The 23,778-nt window shown below is 38.6% G+C and overlaps 1 protein-coding gene across 1 annotated transcript in view; it reads left to right on the top strand.

The window, feature by feature from the left end:
• The window catches only part of F5 (coagulation factor V), a 90,462-nt gene that overhangs the window by 5,102 nt on the left and 61,582 nt on the right, over positions 1–23,778 (top strand). Inside the window, 1 exon segment of the mRNA XM_036843773.1 lies at positions 6,598–6,720. Coding sequence (XP_036699668.1) covers positions 6,598–6,720 — 123 coding nt within the window.

Below are 23,778 nucleotides of genomic sequence, written 5' to 3'. Positions count from 1 at the left end.
AATTAAGGAAAGTAGGCTGAATGGGTTTCTGGGATCGTAAATATGGTAACATAGTTCACAGAACTGATAAAGGCCATTAAGAGAGAACTTCCTCCAGTTAAGTCCCCTTAGTCAGTAATTCACTCATCCTTCCCCCCAACCAGGTGAAGACCTCTCATCTTCCCCAGACTCGTCCTTCTATCTCTTTTATTCATTCCATCTTGTTCTGCCTCCTCCTCGGATCTCCCTTTATCTTCAATCTTTCCTTAACTGGAGCCTTCCCTTCCGTCAAAACTCCTCAACAATAAAACGGAACACAACTTATGTTCAGATTCACATCCTGTCTCGAAAAAAAATCTCCCCTTGACTCTGTCTGCCTTTTCTCCCCTTGACTCTGTCTGCCTTTTCTCCCCTTTCCTTCACTACCAATTTCCTGTGGGATTGGTGCATTTCATTCTCTATCATACCAAACTACTCTCCCAAAAGAGGCCCCATGACCTCTTAGATGCCAGACCAATGGTTTCTTTCCAGTTATTTTCCCACTTGACATTACTAGGACATGTAATGCTCCCCCTTCTTGAAACTCTCTCTTTCCCTGGTTTCCCTGGTGCCACTTTCCCTGCTAACGGAGATGGAATGGAACTGAAGGGAAGGTGAGGAAATGTAAGTAGGAGGAACTAACATAGATAACTCTTTCCTGAAACTTGGCTCCAAATGGGAGGAGAAATAGAGTAGTTCTGGGAGGGAATGAGGGGTTTAAGGATATTTTAAGAGTTTTATTTAAAAAAGAATGACAGTGACTTAAAATATCTAAGTGTTCAAGGGAAGAATCCAATAGAAAAGGAGAGGATAAAAACATCTGAGGGAGAATAACTGATGGAGCCAGACTCAGGAGAAACAGGAAGTGATGTGATTCAAAGCTGGGTTGGATCAGCCTGAGGTGGAAGAGATACTAACCTTCATGGGGGGCTGAGGCATTTTAACATTCATTTTCATGCAACCTCTTCCTGAACTCCCAAAGTTGCTTTATTATGAACCCCTGGAGCGCAGGGGTGGTGTCTTATTCATCTCTGTATCCGTGTAATAATTGATACTAGGAGGCAAACCTGATGTAAAGGAAAAGTCTCAGATTTTTAATAAGATCTGGTGTGAACACTGCCACTGACTATGTGGTCTTCCTCATTCCATTGTCTAGTTCTGTGTTCTTTGTACCTTTTGCTTATTTCCTGCTCCACCCATCTGGTGGGTATGATTCTAGCCATGTGCCCCATTTCTGCAGCATGAGCCCAGAAGTTACGGTAATTACAGGTGGGGCTAAGGCTACAGGACTGGAGGTCTGATGAGACACCTGTCCAGTGAGGTTTGTGGACATGGGGACAGGCGGAGGGGCCAGGCTCATTTTCAGAACTCCTGTCTTGGGCTCTAAAACGGCTAGTTTTGAGTCTCTGTGTATTTTCAAGGAAGATTATGAAATGTTTGTCCCCAAAGGGGTTTTATATTAGCAGCAACAATGGATTGCCCTGTGTTCTGCAACACATTATTCACCTGAGAACAGGGGATTGCATTAGCTGACCTCCTGCAGTCCTTTCCAACTCCAAAACTGCAAGAAATTGGGTACATGCTGTGGTAACTTCCTGGGATCTCAAGATAGGCCACTCCTTCCCCCAATTTGGCTTTGGGCACTGAGGAGAGGGTGGAAAAGGTCTTAGGCCATCTGGCTAATGGAGGAACTAAACAGCAGCTCAAACAACATTCAACCATGTGTTTGCCTACATGCACGAAGGTATTTGGTTTGTATTTATAAAAACATCCCTTTGTTTTGCTTTAATTCTGAAGAAGCAGATAGGGAGGCTAAATAAATATTCCAAAGAACTCATTGCAGTAAGAGGTTAAATAACTTAGAAGACTTATTCTGGGCATCTGGCATTTGCAGCCATGTGAGGCCAACAAACAAATCAACCGAGCAAGGCAACCACGGCAACAAAATGCGGTGGACAATGTGACAGCGGTCAGCACCTGATTGGGCTCAGGGGCATTCTGGGCGGTGGGAGTAGCCAGTGGGGACTTCTGCCGGGAGCTAGGACTGAGGGTAGCAGCCAGAAGAGAGGGGTCAGCCAGTGCAGTCAGATGTGGCCAGGAGTAAAAAATGGTGTGGACGTTGGGACTGTTCCAGGAAAGTGGGGGATCTGACCCGCCCTGCAGAAGGTGGTGAAGAAAGCTTTGGTTCAAGAGTCCAGAGAACTGAGTTCTACACCCAGCAATGCCACCCAGTCACTCTCTGCACCCACTTCCCAGGCTTTGTAACCATCTCTATAATGAGGATTAAACTCTGTGGCCTCCATGGTCCTGTGCAGAACTAACATAAAAACACACAAACAGGGCTTCCCTGGTGGCGCAGTGGTTGAGAATCTGCCTGCCAATGCAGGGGACACAGGTTCGAGCCCTGGTCTGGGAAGATCACACATGCTGCGGAGCAACTGGGCCCGTGAGCCACAATTACTGAGCCTGCGCGTCTGGAGCCTGTGCTCCGCAACAAGAGAGGCCACGATAGTGAGAGGCCCGCGCACCACGATGAAGAGTGGCCCCCGCTTGCCGCAACTAGAGAAAGTCCACGCACAGAAACGAAGACCCAACACAGCCAAAAATAAATAAATTAATTAATTAATTAAATCCATGAAAAAAAAAACCCAAAAAACAAAGTGTACCCTGCTGATAAATAATAGATCAGAAGTTTAAATCCTTGTCTACCGATGTTCAAACACAATGTCATTTCTAAGAAAAACAAAAACAAAAACACACACACAAACAAAAAGCTTCAGGCACAAGGTCAATATAAACTCTAGGACTGGAGTTCAGTGAAAGGAATAAGTGGGTGGAAAGATAGGAGTTGGGGAAAGATAGGACCTCTATCTCAGAGATCACATTTTATCAATGCCAATAGGAAATTAGTTTTCTATTGTTGCTGCAACACATTACCACAAACTTAGGGGCATAAAACAACACAAATTTATTATCTTAGAGCTCTTGAGGCCAGAAGTCCAAAATGAGTTTCACTGGGTTAAAATCAAGGTGTTCGTAGAGCTCTATTCCTTCTGGAGGCTCTAGGGGAGAATCGTTTCCTTGCCTTTTGCAGTTACTAGAAGCCACCTGCACTCATGGGCTCATGGCCCCTTCCTCCACCTTCAAAGCCAGCAGGTAGCATCTTCCGATTGCTAACTCAGATACTCCTGCATCCCTTTTATGAGAGATTTTATGATTACATTGGGCCCACCTGGATAATCCAGGAAACTCTCCCCGTCTCAACATCTTTAACTTCATCACACCCACAGAGTCCATTTTGCCATATAAGGTAGCATATTCATGGGTCCCAGGGATTAGGACAGGCACATCTCTGGGAGGCCATTATCCTGCCTACCACACCCACCAAACAAAACCCTCCCACAACATCCTCCATTTCAAAGAATGGCACCCTCATCCACCCAGCCCTCCAAGGCAGAACCTCACCAGCCATCCATGGCAACTTGATCTCCCTCATCTTCCACTCCATGTTCAACCCATCAAGTCCTGACAATTGGATTTCCTAAACAGCTAATACCTTCTCTCCTGATTATCTCCATTGCCCTAACCTTAAACTAAGTCAAGTCACCAACATCTCTCTCCTGGAGCCTTCCATCTATTCTCTCAACATTCACTCTGGTTTCTCCCCAGATCACACTCCACAAATGCAGCCAGAGGTTTAAAAACCAGTATGTGGTTCATGTCACATCCCTGCTTCCAGAAACTCTTAGGTTAAAAAGCAAAAGTCTAAGAGGCCTACAAGGCCCTATGTGACTGGACCTCTGATCATGCCTTTGGCTTCACTTTCTGCCTATCTCTCTTACCTACTAAGCTCTACCTTCCCATGGCTGTCAGTTCTCTGAATAGGCCAAGTTTTCTGGCACCTCAGGGCCTTTGCACATGCTAATCCCACTCCCTGGAATGCCCTTGTCTATCCCTTTGCCTCTTTGCCTTTGGACTTCAGTTAATGCATCACTTCCTCAGGGAAGCATTTCCCAACCCTGATTCCCTCCCTGCCTCTAAGATTAGACTAGATGCCTCTGTCAAATGCTCTTAAGAGAATTCTGTACTTTTCTTTCATAATACGAACCACAGTTTGTAATTCAATATTTGTGTGATCATTTGTTAAAATCTGTCTTTCCTTCTATTTTCTAAGCTCTATGAAGGCAGGGGGTACATCTATTTTACTCACCATTGCAATTCTAACACCTAGGATAATGTGAGCACTCAATATTTGTTGAATGAATGAATAACTACAAGGTGGGGGCTGCAATACAAACAGGTGGTTAAAAGCTCAGTATCTAGAATCACGCAGATTTAAGTTTAAATCATGGCTCTGCCTCTAATTAGCTGTATAATATTGGGCAAGATATTTAAGTTCTCTGAGGCTCAGTTTCCTCATCTATAAAATAAAGATCTTAATATCTACCTCAAAGATGTATTGGGAGGTTTAATGTAAGGACTTAGAGAGCTCAAATATATCAAGAGGGACGTTTATAATTATCGCCACTGCAAACAAATGCCCGTTGAACTCCATGACTACTGTAACTTCCCTCTCCTGCTCCTGTGATTCCTAATGGGCAGAAGCCAACCCCATGAGAGCTTATGGATGGCTTGGAAGTGAGAACAGTCAACTGTCTGAAAGAGGGCTTTTGGTGACAGGTTCTCAAGCTTTAGAGGACATCAGAATCACTCAGGAGCACACATCTAAAATGCAGGTTTCCAAACCCCACCTCCAGAGACTCAGGTTCATTGAGGCTGAGATAGTATTTACTTGGGAGTCTGCCTTTTAGTTAGACTCTCACTGATTCTGATGCAGAGCATCCAAGGACTACACTTTGGGAAATTCTAATACATGATTCTTCAAAAATCTGACTCAAATATCAACTGTTCCCTTAACTCCGCAGACAGAATTGGTCCTTTATCCTCTCTGCTCCTGTAGCACTTGGCCCGTATCTCAGCAGTAGCTCCTACCCAATGTCTATCTCTAAACGAGCTTGTGATCTCCTTAAGGACAGGGAAGGTGCCTTATTTATCCATGTGGCCCCAGAGCCTAGCACAGTGCCTGGGATGTAGTAAGTGAAACCTCACTCTTGATTTCTGCACCCTAACCTGTTCTCCCCGCTGTGTCCCCATCAAAGTAACTGATAACATTATTTATCCATTTGCTCAGATCAAAAACCTTGGTGTCATCCTTGACTTCTCTCTCTCAAGTGCCACATCCAACTCCTCAGCAAATTTGCTGGCTCTACTGTTGAAATGTCCAGAATCCAACCTCTTCTCCCCACTTCACTGCTACACATGCTGGCCCAATACACTGTTGTCTATCGTTTACACCACCTGGTCTGCTTCCACTCTTGTCACTACACAGAATATTTTCTACACAGCAGCTAGGATGAACTTTTTTAAAAAAATTATTTATTTATTTATACAGCAGGTTCTTATTAGTTATCTATTTTATACATATTAGTGTATATATGTCAATACCAATCTCCCAATTCATCCCACCCCTCCCCCCACACTTTCCCCCCTTGGTGTCCATACATTTGTTCTCTACATCTGTGTCTCTACTTCTGCCCTGCAAACTGGTTCATCCGTACCGTTTTTCTAGATTCCACATATATGCATTAATATACGATATTTGTTTTTCTCTTTCTGGCTTACTCTGTATGACAGTCTCTAGGTCCATCCATGTCTCTGCAAATGACTCAATTTTGTTCCTTTTTATGGCTGAGTAATATTCCATTGTATATATGTACCACATCTTCTTTATCCATTCATCTGTCGATGGACATTTAGGTTGTTTCCATGTCCTGGCTATTGTAAATAGAGCTGCAATGAACATTGGGGTGCATGTGTCTTTTTGAATTATGTTTTTCCCTGGGCATATGCCCAGTAGGTTGAACTTTTAAAACATATCAGACCATGTCTCTCTGTTGCACAAAGCTCCAGTGATTTCCCATTTCCCTTAGAAGAAAATCCAGAGTCCTTACCATGGCCCATAGGGGGTGATCTGCCCCCTCCACCCCCAACTTTTCTCACTCTGGCCACACTGTTCGTCTGACTGTTCTTTGGATACATCAAGCTCCTGCCTCAGGGACTTTGAATTTGCCTCAGGACCAGAGAACAGTCTGATTTGCTCCCTGACTTCATTTAGGTCTCTGAGGTCTCTCCTTCAGAGAGATCTAAAGTAGCCAGTCACCCTTCCTACATTACCCTGTATAAGTGAAAATGAACATCTTTCTTGACCCAAGATGGTAGTCTCCCCAGGAATGACAGTGGATCAGAATGGAGTGGACATGGTCAGAACTATTTCTTCTACTCTCTTAACTAGCTTTGGGCCCAAGCCAAGTGTTTCTACCTTCCCATCCTTATCTTCCTGCATGTAATATAGAGTTAATGAGCTGGCAAAGCCTTCTAGATTGAAGATAAGCAGGTCAACCTCAGGACTGAGAGGAATGACAGCAATCACCCGTGGGGTTTTCTGCGTGTTTTTCTTGCTTAGCAGCTCTGTCTTGGTAATCCTGAACACAAACATATTTTAAATCCTTGTTTTCATAGGACTTCTTGGACCTACTTTATATGCTGAAGTTGGCGACATCATGAAAGTTCACTTTAAGAATAAGGCAGACAAGCCCTTAAGCATCCATCCTCAAGGAATTAAGTACAGTAAATTCTCAGAAGGTAAGAGGAATTTAACATCCCTCTGACAAGGGAAAACGTACAACTCTTTACCACCTGTGTCAAACATTTTAAACCATATTGTTGACCAAGTTAGAGAAATCTCCTTTCCTGCAACTGGTAATTATAAAAGTTGTTGCCTTTGTAGATGTCAGAGAGGAAAATGAAAAAGTTCTGGGGTCATCTGGACCTCAGTTTTTTTGTAGGTTCTTGTCTTTTAATAGTTGGATGGGCAAGTTACCTAATCTTTATGAACTCCAATATGTTCCTCTGCAAAATGAGAATAATAATACATATATTGCAAGATGGATTAAGGCAGGGGTCTGCATACTTTTCTGTGAAGAGCCAGTAAATACTTTGGGCTTTGTGAGCTATGGAATCTCTGTTGCAACTACTCAACTCTACTCTTTAGTACAAAAGCAGCCATAGACGATATGTAAATGGATGCACATGGCTATGTCCCGATAAAAGTTTATTTACAAAAACAGGCAGCTGACTGGATTTGGCTCATGAGACATAGTTCGAAATAGCAACATAGGACTAGCCTGGCACATAGATGGCACTTAATAAGTGATATTTGGTGGTGACGGTGGTAGTAGAAGTAGTATTAAAATTTTGGACATAGTGAAGTACTTAAGAACATAAGCTTTGAAGGCAGACTTAAATTCAAATTCCAGCTTTACAATTTCTGGTTCTATGACCTTAGCATCTCTGAGCCTCAGTTTTCTCGTCTATAAAATGAGAACGATTATACCCATTCCATAAGATTACTTTGAGGATCAAATGAGATCACTTAGGTAACAAACTAAACGTGGTTCCTGGAACCTGGTAAGCCCTCAATAAATAATGACAATGATGATGATGATAACAATGATGGTGAAGATCATGAAGATGGTGGTGATAAAAGTGACTGCATCAGCCTCAGGATGGTAAGTACCCATGTTGATATTGTTCTGATTATTTCCATTATGTTGATGTTCAGACCACATTAAGCAGAGCAGAGTTCTGTTAGGAACTGATATAAGAAAGTTATCCATATTGTAATAGATATTGGTATAATAACATTTAAAAATAAATTTTAACCCTTCATGATTCACAAATCTTCTTTTTCCCATGTGTTCCAGACGTTATACCTTTGAAGAGAAGAACTGAGTAGGAGAGTGGTTTACAATGTAGGTTCTGGAACTAGACGCCTGGTGCAAATCCTGGCTGAGACACTTATTAGCTGTGTGACTTCTGAAAAGTTACTTAACCTCTCTGTGCCTCATCTTTCTCATCTATAAAATGGGGATAGTAATTACACTTACCTCATATAGGTTTGTTGTCATGAAATATTAGAACAATGCGTGGCATATAATAAGCACTTGATAAATATTAGCTATGATGGTAAAGGTAATTCTTCAATCAAAATGTGTTCAAATTACAATGTTATATGTCAATTATATCTCAATTAAAAATTTAAAAATATGCTCAAATAATTTAATATTTATTTGACAATATAGGGATTAGAAAGTGACTTTTATATTTATTGTTTCCTATGTAAATTGTTATCAAACTCATTCTGACAATATATAAATGACTGATAATAAGTCAGTGAACTAACCTCCCCAGGGCTATTAGTATTATCACTCAATATTTGGCTTGAGGAAAAACAATGCAGCATTAACTGTAATTTCAGGCATCTTAAAAAGGCACTTTGGCAAGACTCTGGGTGAGGTAGCATGCAATGGCATAGTGACATAGTGAAGAATCACCTACTTATAAGGATTCCAGATGACTGCATCAGGAATTCAGCAACACAATGCACGAGGGGAGAACCCTCAGAATGTCCCATGCAGGTTCCCTTTCAGATGTGGGAGGAGGTAAGCGTTGTGGACTTTGTATTCCAGCTAAGCTGTTTGCACAGGGAATGAACCTTGCAACAGTATCCCCCTTCCTTTACTGTTTATTTGTCCCTACACTCCCCTACAGCCAGAATCACTTATGAGCAATTATTTAAAATGCTCCCACCACTTCCATTGGTCACTTGGTTATTGCCCCTGGTTTCATGAGTCTGAGAAAGGTAAGCACAGATTGATGGGAAAAGTCAAATGTTATCTTAGAAATGAGATGCAAATCTAGTAAACAGCTAAAAAGTGTCCTTTGCGGTGAAAAATACAAATAAAAAAGAAGACAAGCCTTCTATTCATTTTATCATGCCCTCTCTGAGAATAAAACATCTCCTCTTCCTCCTTCATGTCTGACACTCACCCTCACCCATAGCCTCCTTCTATGGTTTGAACTATTTTTTCAGGAGTGGAAATAAATTAACTACATGCTGAGTCAGCTACAAGAGAATCCAGATTCCTTTATCTCAGAGGTAGATATTTGTGAGACAAATGGTGGGAGGTTGAAACAATATAAGTGGCTTGAAAGAGGACTCAATTCTTGCCTGTGTGTCTGCTTGATCTAATCAGTGAATGATACAACCTAGACAGCAATCGCCCTTATCTGGGAATTAATCCTTGAGCCCCACTACAGATTTGGAGACCTACTGTCATCAGCTAGAAGAAAAAGGTAGCCATGGAAAGAATGCTGGCTTTAGAGCCAGAATGACCTGGGTTTGAACCCTAAGTTTACCTAGAAGATTTCCTTTACCTCTAACTCTCAGTTTTATGTCTATAAAATGGGGATAGCAATTCCTCCCATCTAAAGTTATTGCGAGGGTTAGTCATAATATATGTAAGGTTTTTGGCACACAGTTGCACACAATAAGGATAGTGTTATTGCTGTGGTTCTTTCATGGCTGTTTATATTGCAGGCATTAAATTTTGTTTCCAGAAGCTTAGGTTGAATGAAGACCTTGGCTTTATATACTGCTTGTCATTTTATTTCCACTCAAATGAAATAGAACTCCACGATGGAATTTAGATGACAAAATGAACTAAAATTGCATAGAAAACTTCAGTTGTCCAGGAGGACATAATGAATGAGTTGTTTTGGATAAGAATGTTTTCCAGATAGTTTGAGGTTTCCTTCTTTAAGTGTAAGATACTTTCTTTTAATCACTTTGGATGCAAATCTTTCTAAACGTTATACTTTCCCAGACTTGTTTTAAAACAGAAGAGTAAGGAGGAAAATTCGAATCCCTTTCTAAACCATTACTTCCACTCTACTTTGAGATTTTACAAAGATCCACAAATGTTAGAACTGTGTGCAGTCTAAGAGTATACAAACTACATTACTGTCTCTGGTATTGCCTACAGGTAAAGACCCTGAGCTTTCATGCATGGATTATATAACATTTATTTTGGTTGTCCAGGAACTTGTTGCTTTTTTAATTCTTGGCTATGCTTTAGTTAGGAGATAATTGGAAATCTGAGTCCTGGCAAGGAAAGATGTTACTGTATTTAGTGTGGAAGTCTCATGATGGCCTTTCATCCATAAACTGGAAGCATCTGACATAAATGCCAAGTTGTAGCATGGTGTTTTCAAATTACTCCCAGTTGCACCCCGTCCCCAGGTGTACAGTGTTACGTAGGGCAATGATGGGTAACCCTTTTGGCAGGATAGACAAATTGTGATTCATAAAAATGCTTACAAGAACATTCCTTTTAGAAATGTATTTAATAGCAATATGTTTTTAAACCAGTAAATAAAATATCTGCAGCTGTACTTAATCATTTTAAAACTTTTTATCACTAAAAGAATTTCAGTTTGAGGCTAAAATTTCAGAAACTCTATAGCCAGTACATGCTGAACTGTTTGATTATAATGCTACACCTTTGAGCAAATTTTGTTGTCCAGTAAGATTTCTGAAGCTGTTTTGGTCCATTACCTTTAAAAGTTTGTTTCAGAGGGAATCTTAATATTATTCTTTGATTTATATTCTCACAATTTAAATGTGTGAGTTGCATTATGAGTACTATACAACAAAATTAGTTCTATAATATCCAGCTGTCTGCTGGTAAGCCAACTCTCCAAATAATAAATAAATAAACGAGCAAGTAAATAAATAACTTTTCCACCAGATATTGTTCTTTGCATCTAAGTGTTGCCAAATTCTCTATATGAAAAAATATTTTTTCAAAACATTCCAATGCTTGACATCATGTAGTCAATTACATTTTTCACTTTGCATCTGGATATTTTGGGCTTATATAGGTGCTTCTTTGAGTATATGATAAATACCTGAAACAAATTGTAAGGGCTAATATAATAATTCTTGTAAATCTAAAAACTATGAACTCTCCTATGAAAGAGACTTGCACGCCCTGTACAATGAAACCAGGCTCTTTACAAAACATCAGCACTCTAATTTGCCCACTGCCTAAATTATAGCTTCTAAAAGAATGTTCTGAATCTTTAAATGCACACTGAACTGTTCACTAAGTTTATTAAATGGAGAGGAAAAGAGCTGTCCAAAAAAAAAAATAACGAGGGAGGATTTCATGAACAAGCACCCTAATGGGTGACCAAAGTGGCTCTTTATGTAACTTCACTTTTCCAAAGCTTGTACGCACCATTTTACATTTGAAAAAAAAAAACTCAGAGCCTCTTGGCAAATAATTAGTTCATCATGACAAGGGTAAACAAATAACAAAGCTGACTATGGACTAAGCAGGAAGTGAACAGAATTGAAAAAATATGAAATAAAGGGCTGCCCTGGTATAAAGAATTAATTCTAGTGAGAAGTTAAACAAGGACATTTTGTGCTCTAGCATAATAGTCTTTCCTGTCTATTTCTCATCTTTTCAGTTAAGAGTTTTAAACTTTCCGTTTTGATTACAAAGTCAAAATCAGATTTGCCAAAAATGTATTTCATAAATGCTTCCTCTAAATAGCTATTTATATTTCATACCTCATGTTATATAGGTTGTAAAAACAAATATACAACATGTCTGTTTTATTGTAGATGAAAGGTAAAATAAAATACTTTGCAAGGAAAAGAATTAAAGCATTGAAAACTTACCCCCAAACTGTCTCATTAGTAATCCTCACTCAGTATAATTACAGAATCTATCTCCATATGCAAATTTATTTGTTTCAATATGTGCATAATTAATCTTTTAGTATAGTAACAATTAAAATCATTCATTCAATTATTTGAAATTTATCTTATGTGTTTTTTTTAATATATATTCCACTTATAATTATCTTTTTTTTAATTTTTAAATTTTATTTTATGTATTTTTTTATACAGCAGGTTCTTATTAGTTATCCGTTTTATACACATCAGTGTATACATGTCAATCCCAATCTCTCAATTCATCCCACCACCACCGCCCCCACCCCTGGCCACTTTCCCCCCTTGGTGACCATATGTTTGTTCTCTACATCTGTGTCTCAATTTCTGCTCTGCAAACCGGTTCATCTGTACCATTTTCTAGGTTCCACATATATGCGTTAATATAAGATATTTGTTTTTCTCTTTCTGACTTGCTTCATTCTGTATGACAGTCTGTAGATTCATCCACGTCTCTACAAATGACCCAATTTCGTTCCTTTTTATGGCTGAGTAATATTCCATTGTATATATGTACCACATCTTCTTTATCCATTCGTCTGTTGATGGGCATTTCGGTTGCTTCCATGACCTGGCTATTGTAAATAGTGCTGCAATGAACATTGGGGTGCATGTGTCTTTTTTTTTTTTAATTTTTTTTTTAACTTTATTCTGTAAATTTATTTATTTATTTATGGGTACGTTGGGTCTTCATTGCTGTGCACAGGCTTTCTCTAGTTGTGGTGAATGGGGGCTACTCTTCGCTGCAGTGCACAGACTTCTCATTGCAGTGGCTTCTCTTGCTGTGGAGCACAGGCTCTAGGCACACGGGCTTCAGTAGTTGTGGCACACGGGCTTAGTTGCTCCATGACACGTGGGATCTTCCCTGACCAGGGCTCGAACCCGTGTCCCCTGCATTGGCAGGTGGATTCTTAACCACTGCGCCACCAGGGAAGTCCCGCAGGTTTCTTTTTGAACTATGGTTTTCTCTGGGTATATGCCCAGTAGTGGGATTGCTGGGTCATATGGTAATTCTGTTTTTAGTTTTTTAAGGAACCGCCATACTGTTCTCCACAGTGGCTGTATCAATTTACATTCCCATCAACAGTGCAAGAGGGTTCCCTTTCCTCCACACCCTGTCCAGCATTTGTTGTTTGTAGATTTTCTGATGATGCCCATTCTAACTGGTGTGAAGTGACACCTCATTGTAGTTTTGATTGGCATTTCTCTAATAATTAGCGATGTTGAGCAGCTTTTCATGTGCTTCTTGGCCATCTGTATGTCTTCTTTGGAGAAATGTCTATTTAGGTCTTCTGCCCATTTTTGGATTGGGTTGTTTGTTTTTATAATATTGAGCTGCATGAGCTGTTTATATATTTTGGAGATTAATCCTTTGTCCGTTGATTCATTTGCAAATATTTTCTCCCATTCTGAGGGTTGTCATTTCGTCTTATTTATGGTTTCCTTTGCTGTGCAAAAGCTTTTAAGTTCCATTAGGTCCCATTTGTTTATTTTTGTTTTTATTTCCATTACTCTAGGAGGTGGATCAAAAAAGATCATGCTGTGATTTATGTCAAAGAGTGTTCTTCCTATGTTTTCCTCTAAGAGTTTGATAGTGTCCGGTCTTACATTTGGGTCTCTAATCCATTTTGAGTTTATTTTTGTGTATGGTGTTAGGGAGTGTTCTAATTTCATTCTTTTACATGTAGCTGTCCAGTTTTCCCAGCACCGCTTATTGAAGAGACTGTCTTTTCTCCATTGTATATCCTTGCCTCCTTTGTCACAGATTAGTTGACCATAGGTACATGGGTTTATCTCTGGGCTTTCTATCTTGTTCCATTGATCTATGTTTCTGTTTTTGTGCCAGTACCATATTGTCTTGATTACTGTAGCTATATAGTATAGGCTGAAGTCAAGGAGTCTGATTCCTCTAGCTCCGTGTTTTTCCCTCAATACTGCTTTGGCTATTTGGGGTCTTTTGTGTCTCCATACAAATTTTAAGATTTTTTGTTCTAGCTCCGTAAAAAATGTCATTGGTAATTTGATAGGGATTGCATTGAATCTGTAGATTGCTTTGGGTAGTGTAGTCATTTTCACAATATTGATTCTTCCAATCCAAGAACATGGTATATCTCTCCATCTGTTGGTATCATCTTTAATTTCTTTCATCAGTATCTTATAGTTTTCTGCATACAGGTCTTTTGTCTCCCTAGGTAGGTTTATTCCTAGGTATTTTATTCTTTTTGTTGCAATGGTGTTGGAGTGTTTCCTTAATTTCTCTTTCAGATTTTTCATCATTAGTGTATAGGAATGCAAGAGATTTCTGTGCATTAATTTTGTTTCCTGCAACTTTACCAAATTCATTGATTAGCTCTAGTACTTTTATGGTGGCATCTTTAGGTTTCTCTATGTATAGTATCATGTCATCTGCAAACAGTGAGAGTTTTACTTCTTTTCCAATTTGGATTCCTTGTATTTCTTTTCCTTCTCTGATTGCCATGGCTAGGACTTCCAAAGCTGTGTTGAATAATAGTGGCAAGAGCGGACATCCTTGTCTTGTTCCTGATCTTAGAAGAAATGCTTTCAGTTTTTCACCATTGAGAATGATATTTGCTGTGGGTTTGTTATACATGGCCTTTATTATGTTGAGGTAGGTTCCCTCTATGCCCACTTTCTGGAGAGTTTTTATCATAAATGGGTGTTGAATTTTGTCAAAAGCCTTTTCTGCATCTATTGAGATGATCATATGGTTTTTTTTCTTCAATTTGTTAATATGGTGTATCACATTGATTGATTTGCATATATTGAAGAATCCTTGCATCCCTGGGATAAATCCCACTTGATCATGGTGTATGATCCTTTTAATGTGCTGTTGGATTCTGTTTGCTAGTATTTTGTTGAGGACTTTTGCATCTATATTCATCAGAGATATTGGTCTGTAATTTTCTTATTTTGTAGTATCTTTGTGTGGTTTTGGTATCACTGTGATGGTGGCCTCATAGAATGAGTTTGGGAGTGTTCCTTCCTCTGCAATTTTTTGGAAGAGTTTGAGAAGGATGGGTGTTAGCTCTTCTCTAAATGTTTGATAGAATTCACCTGTGAAGCTATCCAGTCCTGGACTTTTGTTTGTTGGAAGATTTTTAATCACAGTTTCAAGTTCATTACTTGTGATTGGTCTGTTCATATTTTCTATTTCTTCCTGGTTCAGTCTTGGAAGGTTATACCTTTCTAAGAATTTGTCCATTTCTTCCAGGTTGTCCATTTTATTGGCATAGAGCTGCTTGTAGTAGTCTCTTAGGATGCTTTGTATTTCTGCGGTGTCTGCTGTGACTTCTTTTTCATTTCTAATTTTATTGATTTGAGTCCTCTCCCTCTTTTTCTTGATGAGTATGGCTAATGGTTTATCAATTTTGTTTACCTTCTCAAGGAACCAGCTTTTAGTTTTATTGATGTTTGCTATTGTTTTCTTTGTTTCTATTTCATCTATTTCTGCTCTGATCTTTATGATTTCTTTCCTTCTGCTAACTTTGGGTTTTGTTTGTTCTTCTTTCTCTAGTTCCTTTAGGTGTAAGGTTAGATTGTTTATTTGAGATTTTTCTTGTTTCTTGAAGTAGGCTGTATAGCTATAAACTTCCCTCTTAGAACTGCTTTTGCTGCATCCCATAGGTTTTGGATCGTCGTGTTTTCATTGTCATTTGTCTCTAGGTAATTTTTAATTTCCTCTTTGATTTCTTCAGTGATCTCTTGGTTATTTAGTAACGTATTGTTTAGCCTCCATGTGTTTGTGTTTTTTTATGTTTTTTTTCCCTATAATTCATTTCTAATCTCAGAGTGTAGTGGTCAGAAAAGATGCTTGATATGATTTGAATTTTCTTAAATTTACTGAGGCTTGATTTGTGACCCAAGATGTGATCTATCCTGGAGAATGTTCCATGCGTGCTTGAGAAGAAAGTGTAATATGCTGTTTTTGGATGGAATGTCCTATAAATATCAATTAAATCTATCTGGTCTATAGTGTCATTTAAAGCTTCTGTTTCCTTATTTATTTTAATTTTGGATGATCTGTCCACTGGTTTAAGTGAGATGTTAAAGTCCCCCACTATTATTGTGTTATTGTTGATATCCTCTTTTATAGCTGTTAGCAGTTGCCTTATGTATTGAGGTGCTCCTATGTTGGGTGCATATATATTTATAATTGTTATAGCTTCTTCTTGGATTGATCCCTTGATCATTGTGTAATGTCCTTCCTTGTCTCTTGTAACATTATTTTAAAGTCTATTTTATCTGATATGAGTATTGCTACTCCAGCTTTCTTTTGATTTCCATTTTCATGGAATATCTTCTTCCATCCCCTGACTTTCAGTCTGTATGTGTCCGTAGGTCTGAAGTGGGTCTCTTGTAGATAGCATATATATGGGTCTTGTTTTTGTATCCATTCAGCAAGCCTGTGTCTTTTGGTTGGAGCATTTAATCCATTCACGTTTAAGGTAATTATCGATATGTATGTTCCTATGACCATTTTCTTAATTGTTTTGGGTTTGTTGTTGTAGGTCCTTTTCTTCTCTTCTGTTTCCCACTTAGAGAAGTTCCTTTAGCATTTGTTGTTGAGCTGGTTTGGTTGTGCTGAATTCTCTTAGCTTTTCCTTGTCTGTAAAGCTTTTGATTTCTCCATCGAATCTGAATGAGATCCTTGCCGGGTAGAGTAATCTTGGTTGTAGTTTCTTCCCATTCCTCACTTTAAATATGTCATGCCACTCCCTTCTGGCTTGTAGAGTTTCTGTTGAGAAATCAGCTGTTAACCTTATGGGAGTTCCCTTGTATGTTATTTGTCATTTTTCCCTCTCTGCTTTCAATAATTTTTCTTTGTCTTAATTTTTGCCAGTTTGATTACTATGTGTCTCGGCGTGTTTCTCCTTGGGTTTATCCTGTATGGGACTCTCTGTGCTTCCTGGACTTGGGTGGCTATTTCCTTTCCCATGTTAAGGGAGTTTTTGACTATAATCTCTTCAAATATTTTCTCTGGTCCTTTCTCTCTCTCTTCTCCTTCTGGGACCCCTATAATGTGAATGTTGTTGCGTTTAATGTTGTCCCAGAGGTCTCTTAGGCTGTCTTCGTTTCTTTTCATTCTTTTTTCTTTATTCTGTTCCGCAGCAGTGAATTCCACCATTCTGTCTTCCAGGTTACTTACCCGTTCTTCTGCCTCAGTTATTCTGCTATTGATTCCTTCTAGCGTAGTTTTCATTTCAATTATTGTATTGTTCATCTCTGTTTGTTTGTTCTTTAATTCTTCTAGGTCTTTGTTAAGCATTTCTTGCATCTTCTCAATCTTTGCCTCCATTCTTTTTCTGAGGTCCTGGATCATCTTCACTATCATTATTCTGAATTCTTTTTCTGGAAGGTTGCCTATCTCCACTTCATTTGGTTGTTTTTCTGGGGTTTTATCTTGTTCCTTCATCTGGTACATAGCTCTCTGCCTTTTCATCTTGTCTATCTTTCTGTGAATGTGGTTTTTGTTCCACAGGCTGCAGGATTGTAGTTCTTCTTGCTTCTGCTGTCTCTTTATCTTATGTTTAATTAACATGTGAATGTGAAATTCTCAGTAATTTACTCTGGTCGATGAGGTAGACATTAAAAACCATTATGTGTTCAAATAAACCTGGATATGTAACACCATTTAAAATTAAGTTTGACATTGTTGGATAATTGGTTACGCTGCTATATCTAGCATGTGTTAGAGCCTCTTATGTGATTCTTAGAAAATTATATTGGTTGCTCTCATTACAGTTGAACAATGTGTTCTGATTATGGCTTCTCCATTGAAGTGGCCCTAGAAGAAATCTAGAAGTGAAATCCATCACAACCAGTGCACCAGCATGTAATCTACTATTAACTGGGCTGTGAGCCCCTCAGGGTCTCCAGCTGTCTTCCTTACATTTGTGCCCTGGCACCTAACCCAGAGCCTGGAACATAGATGATGATGATGACAATCATTACTGAACTAAACTGAGGGACTGAGGACCAGATTGGAAAGTAGAGACCATGTGTTATTTTCCACCTGCTCTGAAACGTATTAATTTTGTCGGTGATTGTGAGCAGTTACCTCATCTTACTACCAGTTCTTACTCCCTTTAGAATAGATTCAGTCTTTCTCACGTGTATTAAGAGAAATTAAGAACACAAGATAAATCATATCAGAAGTATGAAGTTCATTTCTTCATAAATGAAAGAGGTTATGTTAATTTAAAAATGGCTTGGAAAGGAAATAGCCAAAATACTAAAGTATATTAGCACAGGTTGCCATAGCATTGGTTAGGTGCCAGACATTTTACATATAGTTTTCAGTCCTCAGAACCCATCAAAATGATAATATTATTGCTAAGAAATGATTATATTATCTTAAGTTATGAATGAGAAAACTGAGGCTGAAAGGGAGGTTAAGAAATTTTCCCAAATTCATACAGTTAGCAAGTAGTACAACCAAGAAATTTCAATTCTTGCCTGCAAACTCATGTACTTTCTCCCACAGTCTAGCAGGAAAAGTATCATTAATCATATAATTTCACAAATATTTTAATTATAGTATCATTACAATTTTCAATTAAATATTTGTGAAATTATATGATATATATCAGAGATCAGAGAATGAGTAAACTGACCTATAGGATATGTTTATCCAGAGAAAGAGGAAGAACTTCAAAAGTTCTCTCTCACCCTACAAAGAATATCACATTTTGTCCTTTTGAGAGCTTATGAATGCCATTTGCTACCATAGGAATTTCCTATAGTAGAATCACAGTTGGAACAGTGGAAGTATTACGTCCAGAAACATCATTTTTTAACTTCATGAGATCACAAAGCATGAAGCATTGAATAAGGGTCATCATGCTTGATTCAACATAGCTTTAGTCAACAACTTGCCATTTGAATTCCAGTCAACAGTCAAGGTTTAACCTGAGAGGGCAGATCTCCTTATCAGTCCTGTTTGTGCTTTGCTACCAAAGCTATTTTGCAACTTTCCAGAGATAATTCATTGTGTTTATTAGCAAAGACTCTTCCTCATAAACTCTTTTTTCTTTTTGACTTAGACTGGAATAATATTATTATTCACAGGAAGTTATTTCAGCTTTTAACATTTCTCAGCTCCTGATAATTTTAACACTCAAATCCTTTTATCAATGGAGTGAAAGTTCAGCCTATTAAATATTGGTTATCAGTGTCAAAAGGATATCTTTTTTGGGGAAAAAAAAGATACAACAGAGTCCCGTGTTAAGCTTTTCACTAGCACAAGGGTCACAAACTTAGATGCCTACAGCAGCCAGGAGGGTAATTCAATGAAAAACTTAGTCCAGTAGGGACTGGTGATCAGATAGCTAGTGTCCTATCTGAAGGGGGCATCCAGGACTCAGATCCAGCCAAATTCTATGCAGGAATTTGATCCAGTGTCACCAGATCTCCAGGTTTTTATTTGTTGTTGTTGTTATTCTTTAAGAGAAACCAGCAACCAGATTCTTATATAATATCTCCATATTGTTAATGTTGGCATTTAATATGTTTTAATACCATGCAATTCTAACAAACATACACATGAGTTTAGACTTTATGACCTTGCTTCTAGACCATAGGACCTTAAATCTTAAGAGTTCGATAAACATTCATTGAGCACCTTCTCCATGCTAGGTACTGTGAAAGGCACCAGAGATACTAAGACAAATACAATCCAGCACCTGTCTTTGAGTCGCTCATATTCTAGTGACAGAAATGTGCATGGTACAAATAATTATTATCTAGTAGGAAGAAATAAAATTAATCATATAATCTCACACATATCAATACTTAATTATAAATTGTGGTGAGTGCTGTAAAAGAAAAAAAAAAACAGCAGAATCATAGATCAGGGAAGAAGTAAGCTTACACTTGACATCTGAAGGATGAGCACACATTTATCCAAAGGAAGAAAAAGAGGAAGAACACTCTAGGCAGAGGGAATAATATCTACAAAGACCCTGAGCTAGGATGTAACTTGGCATTTCTGGGAAACTAAAAGGAGACCCAAGTGTGACTGATACATAGTAAACAAGGGGAAAAGTCGCACATGTTGAGAATGCAGAGAGAAGTAGGGGTAGATCATAAATGGACCTGTGGTCGATGTTAAGGATTTTGAGAAATAAGAGGCCATTGTCAGGATTTTAAGCAGGAACATGGCAAAGTAAGATATGGGGTTTTAAGGGATCATTCTGTCTACAGGCTGGGAAATAGATTATGAGGGTCCTCTTATGCCAGAATCCCAGTGACCAGTTAACAGGCTAATTCTGGAGTCTAGGCTTGTCCTAGATTGATGCCTATAGAGATACAGAGAAGAGTGCAAACTTGGAATATATTTTAGACATAGTAAATTGCTGTGGAGTACAAAATATGCATGGCATAGAGATACAAATGGAGATGATACTGGATAGGTAGACTGGGCAAACTCATGAATAACTTCAGCTGCCATAGTAACAAACTTAGTCTTTATCCTGTGGGTAAGACAAAAGTTTGATGGAATGAGCTGACACAGTTGGATTTGTGTTGACCTAATAGTAACCTGATTCAGTCTCCTGTCTTCAGTAAAGACTTTATGGTCCACCCATAACTAGTCTTTTTTTTCCCCTATGCTCTAAGCTTAATCATCTACAATAAATTGGCAGCTTCTGAGGGTATTAAAGTCCATCTTTGTTTCCTATCTCTAAAGCAAATGAAATCATGACTACAATATTACTTCAAGTTTGGTTGTATTCTCTTCCATACATAGAATGGTGTCCTATGGAGAACATGTCAGTGAATCTAGACGTACCTATTCAAATCTTCTACCTTATGACTTCCATACTCAGAACCTCATGTGGTACAGCAATGCATGTTGCTGCAGTGCCTAAATGCCCCATTGCTGATGGATGCATATGCCTTGTTTCCCACTCCCATCTGAAGAGCCCAAATGTATGCTGATGCCATGCATATTCACATGAGTGTTTCTGAGTGGAATAGATTTTCCTGATGATGTGCAATTAGACAAGGGTAGCTGACACTGCTACAACATAAACTATTTCTTATAGAAATTCAACATCTCAGAGTCTGGCTTTTGGACATGAGGGACCATATTTACCCTTTTGCTTAACAATTAGACAGGCAGACAAAATAACATGAAACAGTTTTCAGACACTGAACAATAGACAATGCAAGAGAATGATCCATGAGGGAATAACAACAAATGAGGTGAGCCCTCTGCCTGGAAAGAGTTTCCAGGGCACAGCACAATGAGGGTGAACCCAAACAGAGCCCAGCAGTCTCTTTGAGTTGAAGAAATAGAGTTTAGACTTTGGGTAGGCCATAGTGTCTAGAACCTGTGATTTGTAGGGCAGAGTCCTAGAGAGAATGGTACAGCCACAGAGAAAGAGCTCTTGCGAATCCAGTGAGAGGTCCTGTCAAGTCTTCAACTAAGTACTAATATGCACATGTATGTGAGGAAAGTGTTAATGGTAAGGTAAATACCACCAAAAAGAAACAGACAGAACAACCCCTAGACCACACACAGGGTCAGGAATAGTGTATGTTCCCACCATCAAAAGTGGAAAGACCTCTTAATAAATGGGTACTGGGTAGAATCACCAGAAGGAACAGAAGTTGGACAAAATTAGTCTAGACTATAGGCCACTCAGGAGATGATAAAGCTTTAAAAATAAGACTTGAAAGTATAAAATTGATTCCAAGCATCTGAACTATGTGTCAGCATAAAATCCAATACTTGTTACAAGAATGAAACAAAATCCCAAAACCAACATGTAAAACTCACAATGTTAATAAAAATTAATGTGTTCAAAAAATCAGGAGAATCATTACCCTTAATCAAGGAAAAAATCAATCAATAAAAACAGATCCAGAAAAAGAACATACACACTCTACTATATATAAGATAGATTACCAACAAGGACCTATTGTATAGCACAGGGAACTCTACTCAATATTCTGGAATAACCTATATGAGAAAAGAATCTAAAAAAGAATGAATATATGTATATGTATAACTGAATCACTCTGCTGCACACCTGAAACTAACACAACATTGTGAATCAACTATATTAAAATAAAATTTAAATTTTAAAAAAGAAATGATAGTAGTAGCAAGCAAAGACATTAAGATAGCCCTTATACATATTCTCCATATGTTCTAGAAGGTAGAGAAGAGTATGAGCATGATGAGGAGAGAGATGGAATGTTAAAAAAAAAAAAAACATAAATGGAACCTCTATAGATAAATACAATAGCTGAAATGGTAAGTACACTGGATGAGATTAACAGCACATTAGACACTGGAGAAGAAATATTAGAGAACATTAATACATAACGATAGAAACTATCCAAAATAAAAACATGCAAATAAAAATGACTGAACAAAATGAACAGAGCTTCAGTGAACTATGGGACAATATCAAGTAATCTGACATATGTGTACAGTTAACCCTTAAACAATGTGGGGACTGGGGCACCAACCCTTCACACAGTTGAAAATCCACGTGTAACTTTAGTCTGTCCTCTATATCTGTGGTTCTGCATCTGCAGATTCTACCAACCATGGATGGTGTAGTACATATTTGTTTAAAAAAAGCCATGTATAAGTGTACCTGCACAGTTTAAACCATGTTGTTCAAGGGTAAACTGTAATTAGAATCCTAGAAAAGGAAGGGACAGAAAAAAATATTCAAAGAAATAGTGGCTGAAAACTTTCAAACTGTGATGAAAACTATAAACCTACAAAGTCAGGAGGCTTAACAAAACCAAGAAGAAGAAACATGAATAAAACCACACCAAGGCACATCATAATCAAATTGCTGAAAACCAGTGATGAAGAGAAAATGTTGAAAACAGTCAGAGGAAATAAGTCACAGAGAGGGGGCTTCCCTGGTGACGCAGTGGTTAAGAATCCACCTGCCAATGCAGGGGACACGGGTTCGAGCCCAGGTCTGGGAAGATCTCACATGCCGTGGAGCAGCTAAGCCCGTGTGCCACAACTACTGAGCCTGTGCTCTACAGCCCGTGAGCCACAACTACTGAGCCTGTGCACCTAGAGCCTGTGCTCCTCAACAAGAGGCGCCACTGCAATGAGAAGCCCGCACACTGCAACGAAGAGTAGCCCCTGCTCATCGCAACTAGAGAAAGCCTACGTGCAGCAATGAAGACCCAATGCAGCCAAAAAATAAATTTAATTAATTAATTAATTTAAAAAAAAGTCACAGAGGAAAAAACATAGAATGATAGCAGATATCATTAGAAACAACGCGAGCCAGAAGATAGTTAGGGACATCTTTAAAGTACTGGGTGTGGGGGGATGGAGACAATCTGTCCACTTGACATTCTATACCAAGGAAAAATATTCTTTTAAAATGAAGGCAAAATAAAGACTGTTTTAGACATACAAAGCAGGAACAATTTCTCATTAGCAGACCAGGAAAAAAAATGTTAAAAGAAGTACTTTAGGCAGAAAAAGATTATATCAGAGAGATATTTGGGGCCACAAGAAGGGATAAAAATTCCAGAAATGGGTAAGTATGGAGAAAATTTTTCTTCATTTTTAATCTCTTAAAAAGATAACTGATTATCTAAACTGGAAAGCAAAAAATAACGACAGTTTATTTTGGGGTATATTATATATGTAGAAGTGAAATGGATGACAACCATAGCACAAAGGCTGGGAGGGGGAAGATGGAAATATACTATTGCAAGTTTCTTATAATATAAGTAAAATGGTATAAGATTATTTGAAGGTAGACTATGATAAGTTAAAGTTGTATTTTGTAAGCTGAAGAGCATTGCCAATAAAACAAAGCAAAGCTAATAAACCAATAGTGGAGATAAAAAGGAAACATAAAATATACTGGGCTTCCCTGGTGGCGCAGTGGTTGAGAATCTGCCTGCCAATGCAGGGGACACAGGTTCGAGCCCTGGTCTGGGAAGATCACACATGCTGCAGAGCAACTGGGCCCGTGAGCCACAACTACTGAGCCTGCGCGTCTGGAGCCTGTGCTCGGCAACAAGAGAGGCCGCGACAG

The sequence above is a fragment of the Balaenoptera musculus genome, chromosome 1, assembly GCF_009873245.2.
Source record: "Balaenoptera musculus isolate JJ_BM4_2016_0621 chromosome 1, mBalMus1.pri.v3, whole genome shotgun sequence".
Taxonomy (NCBI): Eukaryota; Metazoa; Chordata; class Mammalia; order Artiodactyla; family Balaenopteridae; genus Balaenoptera; species Balaenoptera musculus.
The sequence above is the reverse complement of the archived record's forward strand: the minus strand, read 5'-3'. Positions and strand labels throughout refer to the sequence as shown.